The 7,549-nt window shown below is 30.2% G+C and overlaps 1 protein-coding gene across 1 annotated transcript; it reads left to right on the plus strand.

Moving 5' to 3' along the window:
• Positions 1-5,124: 5,124 nt before the first annotated feature.
• LOC119673939 lies at positions 5,125-7,542 on the plus strand (the record flags this gene model as incomplete). Its single annotated transcript, XM_038085056.1, has 3 exons — positions 5,125-6,379; positions 7,149-7,303; positions 7,363-7,542. Coding segments are annotated over 3 exons (1,524 nt in total), but the record flags the coding sequence as incomplete, so codon positions are not given.
• Between the last annotated feature and the right edge of the window lie 7 nt (positions 7,543-7,549).

Below are 7,549 nucleotides of genomic sequence, written 5' to 3' on the forward strand. Positions count from 1 at the left end.
ACAGATGTGTACAAAACAATAATAAATAATGATTTCATTTTTTCATTTATTTGAACTGTATTCTAATGGTATTAAAAACAAAACTTTATTAAATTGAATTTAACTTTATTTTCTTTTTTTTTTTGCCTAATACATTAACGTATATTCTGTACTGTATCTTCTATATCTTTGGATATACATATAGATATGCATTGCTCAAAATATTATATGAGTATTAATTGTTGGTATTAACAAATAATATACTTCGTACTATTTAATAATACTACTTAATGAAGTACACGTATGTCTATAGCTGCTTCATTCCATGGAATTTATTAGTTCAGTCTTTCGGCATACGAATTATAAATTCATTACTGTACGAAAGTACCACTTATTGGCTTTTTATACATTTTTGTTGACATCTTTCTCCTGGATTGCATTCTCTTAAAAATTACAGGGTTAAAGTACCTTTCCAAGCTTATGATCACATAACTTCAATGAAAAGGAATATAAATATAGATTATATAGATTAAAGTAGATTTAATAGAAAAAGTTTGAAAATATAGAAATAATTTAAACAGCGAAACAACTTACTAACTAAATACAAAAGTAAAATCTGATAGAATAAGATCTGAATAACACGTTAATGATAAAGTTCCAGTGAAATACTCACGTAAACATACACCCAAACCCAAACGAACAATTGCGTACCTGCAAAGATTCTTGAATGCACCTTAAAGCGAATCCAATAACTACAATACCAAGCAAAAGTAGTTGCTGTTTGTGATATGTGTGTCTGCTAACCCTATCAGTGATCTAATTGAAATCGAACTACTCAGAGAAGAAGAGCAAATTTCTCATAAATCTAAAAAGATCGAATTTGAAAACAATGATTAAAGTGATAACCGATAACTGTCTTTTAAATAAGCAGTAGTACAGTTGGGACTTTCGACAACCAACGAATGCAATTCCAACGAAAGAAATTCTTCGAGAATTTCCTGCTCTTATAAAAGATGAACTTCACTTATATAGGAAAAGAATTTTCCACAAAGCATTGATTCACAAATCAGAGTGGTCAAACATCGTTTTGGAAAAGATTAATACTTTACCACCGGGCATAGCTAAAGTTTTAGAAATTATTCGGTAATATGAATACTGCAGTATACAGTAGTTCATTAATGGACGTAGTGCCATGAATAACTTATACTAATTATAATATTGCTTTACTTTATATTGTATATTAATTCGCTTCCGAGTAGAGTGATTATTTGTCGACAGGCTGAGGTATGAGCTATGGAACATGTGAAGCAATAGTCATCGACAAGTACCAAGAAATAACACAACCAACTTTTGTTCAAACTTGGGCCAAAAAATATACATATATAAAGTGAGCATTAGTTGCAAATATCAGTGATAGAGATAAAAAGTGATAAAAAAAGTTGAATCTGCAGATATGATTTTATGTTTATTGTATGCCATTTTTGATACAATTTCTGACAAAACTACATGTGTGTGCTTTGAGTTGTTATCAATACATATAGATATTTTATAAAAAGCGTATAACGAAATCTAATTATTAATTTATTAGTAGAAAAATTATACTCGCTATTACCTTATTTAATACATTTACATGTTGAACATGTATATTAATATATAAAAGATGTGCTCGTATATATGTACATATGTAGGTATGTTATTTAATTGAAATGAAATATTTAATAGAATTCAGAAGAATTCAGTTTTAGTTGGATTAGCATTTCGACTTTCGCACCCCATTTACCAGAGACACTTGTACTATACTCGTATGTTATGCTTCGGTCACTGCGATGGTTTTGGTAATGCAAAACATTGTTGGGTGCTTGGATTGCAATCAGATCAGATCGCGTTGCTTGCGCAAGTATTTCTATTCGTTCGTCAGTGATACTCGCACGGATTGTCAGTTTACAAAATTTTCTGCCGACGCCAGTAACATTGTAATGAATGCAATCATTTTTTATTGTTTATTTAGATACAATTTTTGGTTTTTTTGGTTGTGGCTAACTACAATTGCGGTGTTAATTTTGTCAGCTCGGCTACTGTCAGGCATTGAGCACGTGCTAAGCAAATGAACGACGCGATTTGTTTAAATAATTTTAGTTTTTCTTGCTGATATTTAGCTGTATTGAGATACATTTCTGGTACACAAATGTTCGTTTGTGTTTTTTTGTTTTTTTTTTTTTTTGTTTTTGCGATAAAATAATTTAAAACATATCTTTGGGGATTCTATGGTTCTATGTAGGGGACACATGGACGTTGATGACGCTTGAATTGTTGCAAAAAACAAAAAAAATAAAATTTAATTTATTGTTTATAAAATACAATATTTAGTTTGTTCGTGTTTTTATTATGAACAATAAAAAATCAGAAAAATAGAACAAATGCTTAAAAAATTAATTGGATCAAGGCTGTGAATAATATCAGACTTAAAAGTATTTTTTGTATTAAATTAAAATATTATCAATGCATGATGCTGTATACTTTCCATGTACCTTCTTTTTACCTCTGGTTAATATACTATACATATCCATAAATATGTATGCATATTATATTGCTGCCTTTGGTCGAAACCAGGAATCTAATAGTTATGTGTAATTAAATATATTATAGAGTAAAAAATATTTATATAGACAAAAATTAAATAAAAATTAAAATATGTTGAAAAATCAATAGCAAACTTTTCTGCATTGTATGATTTTGTGTTTAGTTAGATAGATAGGAACAATTTGGAAGATTTAGATTTTTCATAAAATTACTAAAAAAGTGAATAAATATACGAGTACATACATGATTTACATCTAGTTTTATAATAAATGAAATATTTTGCATCATATTAAGTTTTCGAAAACTTGATCCAATTATTCAATTTTTGTTCCAGCAACTCAAATATGTACACATTTTCAAATAGCAAATAATATAATAGTACAATTTTAAATAATTGATAATGATACTGCATAGGTTAGTTTAGCTTATACCGGCAATTCCTAGTGGATCCGCGTAGGCCTATTGGACTATTGTGTTATCGTGTATGTAGAAAAATTCAGGGTTTAAAACTACCTAGAACCTTTGGCCTAAAATGCTATTGAGTGTCAGATGTAGAAATTGATCAAGATCCTTAAGAAGGAGGGGCTACTAAAGTGTTGAGTCGCCGCCGTGCATGAGCGGGGCAAAAACATAGATCAGAGGCAGAGCCACAGCTGCAACAGATTTGATTGAAAGGGAGACCTTATCTTCTAGCATGGTTCCATAGTTTACAGATTTGCTAACACATAAATTGTATATGTTTTAACTGAATTTTATATCAATTATTTTATAAATTCGCTAGAATATTTGTAGTTATATAATAAAATATTATTTATTTATTAATATATAAAGAAATAAAATGCTAACTTCAACTTAATGAATAAAAGCTATTACATTATTTTTCTGTATGAAGCACTATATTATAATATAAATGTAATAATTAAACTTTTTAAAAGTTAAGGAGGTCTAAGAGTAATAGGATCTTGTCCGGAATCACTCATCATCGGCAATTTCCGATTTGATGAATTATGCAATCAGAGTTAGGTTAGATGACTGTGGTTGTAATGTCGTAAGGAAATGAAAACTGTCTCAGCTCAAAAATTTTTAGTTTATTTTTTACCCGCCCATTTTAATATGTAAAAAAAGTTTGCTTTAACTGTAAGCAGTTGCAGTAGATTTAATAAATCTGAATATAAGGTAACGTTATCATATAACTTTCTACACTCTCTGGTATTACAAAGTATATGAAAACTTAAGATAATATATAATTTATTTTGAAATAAAGCATATGACCTTAGTATACCTTGTTAAAATTTGTTCATATCTGCGTTCTGCATTCTCTTTTTCCTGCTATTGGTAAAACCAATAAAATCGCTTCAAAGTTACCACAGCAGTCATTGAACTGAGTTAATCAGTAAATTACTTTGTTTTCAATTTTACAAGCTCTTATGTATGAAATAAGTAAATAGTTACTAATTATTTTATTATTATAGATTAGATAAAAAAGCTTCATTTATTTTATGTGCAACCACTTAAATCATCGTAACTTAATAAAAACAAAGTTGACGTTGGGAAAAAATATTTATTAAAAAATGTTTACGTATGGATTACGTGTGCACTTTTACTACTTGCAAAGGATGGGTAATTTTAACCCCTTAGTTACACAATACCGGCTAAAGTGATATTATTAACAACCACATATGTAGTTTAAATGTTAGCGATTTCAATTTATTTTTATTTTTTATTTTAATAATTTAATATTAATGCTCTGTGAGAAGATATCAGTTTTATTACTTTGTTTTTTTTTTAATTCTATAACACAAAATTTATTAAACTCTTGCCATATTTATTTGAATATCCAATTTATTTCTAGAACAGTCAGGTATTCAGGTATCTACACGACAACTTTAAGAGATATAAGCAATGATTCCTTTGATTCCTATACTACATATAATTTGTATTATAGTGTTTTTTCTTAAAGAATTACCTATCAAATACATTTATTTGATAGGTTAAAAATATTCTAAATAAGCTGGCATATTGATACATGATTACCATTCTTTGATTCTATTAAATCGAAGAAGACTGACATGATAGTCTTCTAAATAGGTAGCTTCAAATATTTATATCTATACCATTTTTAAAGTAAGGAGCAGCCATTAGATTTATATTTATTAAATTCTAACTGAATTATTATTTAAAATTACCATTAAACTCTACTGATTTGCTTTTGACTTGGTAATGCACAATTGTTGGTAGGCAGGATGCTATTTATGTAGAGACAACACATTACATTATATGTAGAGACATTGCACATTATATATATGTAATACATACGAGTGTGCACAAAATGTTCAAAATAAAATAATAAAAATTAATTACGGCTCATATATATATATAGCTAATTGTTATTGATTCTTATTCTGTAAAATTAAAAGAATTTCAGTAATTACCTTTTTATCTAACTATTCAGTTATTGTGTGTATAATATTAGTTCAGATGTAGTTAATTAGTATATATAATATTTATATAAATAAAAAAGTTGCAGCCATAAAATAAGTTTATTTATTTATTTATTTTTTTTTTTTTTTGCAGTCAATTGGCCCCATTCCAGATCTTAATATTAGTACCATTAGTCAACGTGATCTTATCTACAGCCTAACGCTGGATATTCCTCAACCGCAAAGTACGCAGTCTTGGCAAATAAGTATTTGTATCAACTGCAACTCGGTTCTGTGTGCGAAACGAGTACAAACAGCTGGTGGTCCTGGAGCACAATTTCTGCTCAACTCAACGTTGTTAACTAACTTCGATGAAATAGTACAACGTCGGAGCGATAAATCATTTTCTGATACTTTTCGTATACTTATAATAGATCATCCACAAAATGAAGATACCCCTACAACACCCCCTATTAATTTTTCAATCGGTTCCTTAAAATCTAATATGAATACAACGCCTGATACCAAACAACAACGCTTACGTCAGCTACAACAATATTTACAACAACGCCAAAAACTGGAAATAGCTGAAACTGACGAAAGAATTCGCAGATACACAGAGCAACAATTTGCCTTACTCAAAAGTTTCCGCGAGAAATCAGAACAAGAATATGATTTATTGGCGCGTCTTATTCAGCGTGTATCTGAGCAACAAGCATATGAGTGGTTAGATCGCGCTCCACCTGCTTTAGATATTACCGTTGGTGGTGTAAATTATGCATCAATACGACGTAATACTATTGGTAGTAGACGTGAATTAAATGTCACAGCACCTACTACACCTACAACGCCGAATCCACCGATATCAAATATATCAGCATTATCTACAACTGCGCAAGCTTCTAATACCAAAACAAGTGCCATAGAGACGAATAATCAGCAGGGAAGTGCTACAGTTGTAATGGCTGGTACAATGACAACGGTGGGAGCGGTGGGAGCACCACAATTTCCCACCGTACGAAAAATGTCTAATTTTGATACACCACCCGCCACTCCAGAAGCCATGCCAATGAGTGTGGGTAATAGTCCCACCTTTAGGCCACAACAACAGCAACCACTTTTATTGCCATTGGGTAGGCTATCGAACAGTCATTCTTTTCAGCAGCAGTTTCCCACACCAACTGCGGACGTAACTGATGATTGTTTCTTCGAGCTTGAAGGCTTCGATAATAATATATCAGAATCAACAAATGGTTATAATCATTTGTCTTACTTTTCCAATAACCCGCCACAACATCCTGCATTACAACATCAGTTACCATTTCAGCGCAGTCTGAGCATACATCATGACCATCACATGAGTGACTTGAAAGAAAGTGACAGTGCTGAAGAAGCTGAAGGTAAGTAAATGATTTTAGAAATACCATATAATAATACATTTTTAAGAAATATTAGAAAAAAAGAATAGAATGCAAGCTCCATTTATTTTTTCATCCACAAGACAGTGTTTAGTGGTAATAACTTTTCAAAATCACATACGAGCATATAAAATAAAAAATAACTCAAATTTTGAACGAGGATTAATAAAAATATACAGTTCTGAACTGAACAAATGTTTATTTAAAGAATCGATTAAACCCCTACTAAAATGATAGGTTACGAACTCTTGGCAATTACATCAAGAATACTACATTAAATTATTTATGGTCAGCATTAAAGCTGCATCTGCGAAAATTTTTAAAACCAACAAAGATATAGAAAAAATATATAAGCAATAAAAAAAATATATATTATATTTACTATATAATTTTAGTGAAAAGATTGATAAAAAAACTAACTAATAACGTGCAACGTTGGTACCGCTTGGGTGTTGTTCAACCTTAATGAGTGGAACAAATGTAAAGCTGTAGAATTTGATACGCGTAAATGTACTAGCAATGCACTGAGGGCATGGGTTCATAATCACTACGGTGGATATGGGCCCATGAGGGTGATGGAGCTCCAATCAGCCAATTTGGCGACTGGAAGTCTGCATTATTCAATAATGACTGTAACCCATGTTGTTCTGTAATTTTACTTATAATTTTTAGATTACAAAATTTCTAAATATACCTTTAATAAAAATGATGTTTTTAAATTATTAATGAATTTTATTTCATTTATTTTTAGATGCTTTGGATTTGGATAGTTCCATGCCGATACCAATGAGTAATGGAGATCGCCAAGATAATTCAAATTTGCTAAATTTCGGTAAAAGCTTACCAATCGAAATTTCTAATGCAGTTCGGATTGAAAGGTCATACATACAGGAATCTGACGATGATGTAAGAACTAATATTGTATATATGGTATTTTAATGTATAATACAATTTGTAATTTTTAGGAACTGGACAATACTGTGGATATTGCAGCTAGCATCAAGGCTTTAGCTAAAAGTGTACATGGGGAGGCCGTGTTTGGAGATTTACCACGTCCACGTTTGCGTTCGCAAATTTAAAATGTGTTTTGAACTATAATAGTTTGCTCAAATATTGCAAAAGATAAATAAAAATGTTAGAATTTTTAAGAAA

This window comes from Teleopsis dalmanni, chromosome 2, assembly GCF_002237135.1.
Source record: "Teleopsis dalmanni isolate 2A chromosome 2, ASM223713v2, whole genome shotgun sequence".
NCBI classification, from domain to species: Eukaryota; Metazoa; Arthropoda; class Insecta; order Diptera; family Diopsidae; genus Teleopsis; species Teleopsis dalmanni.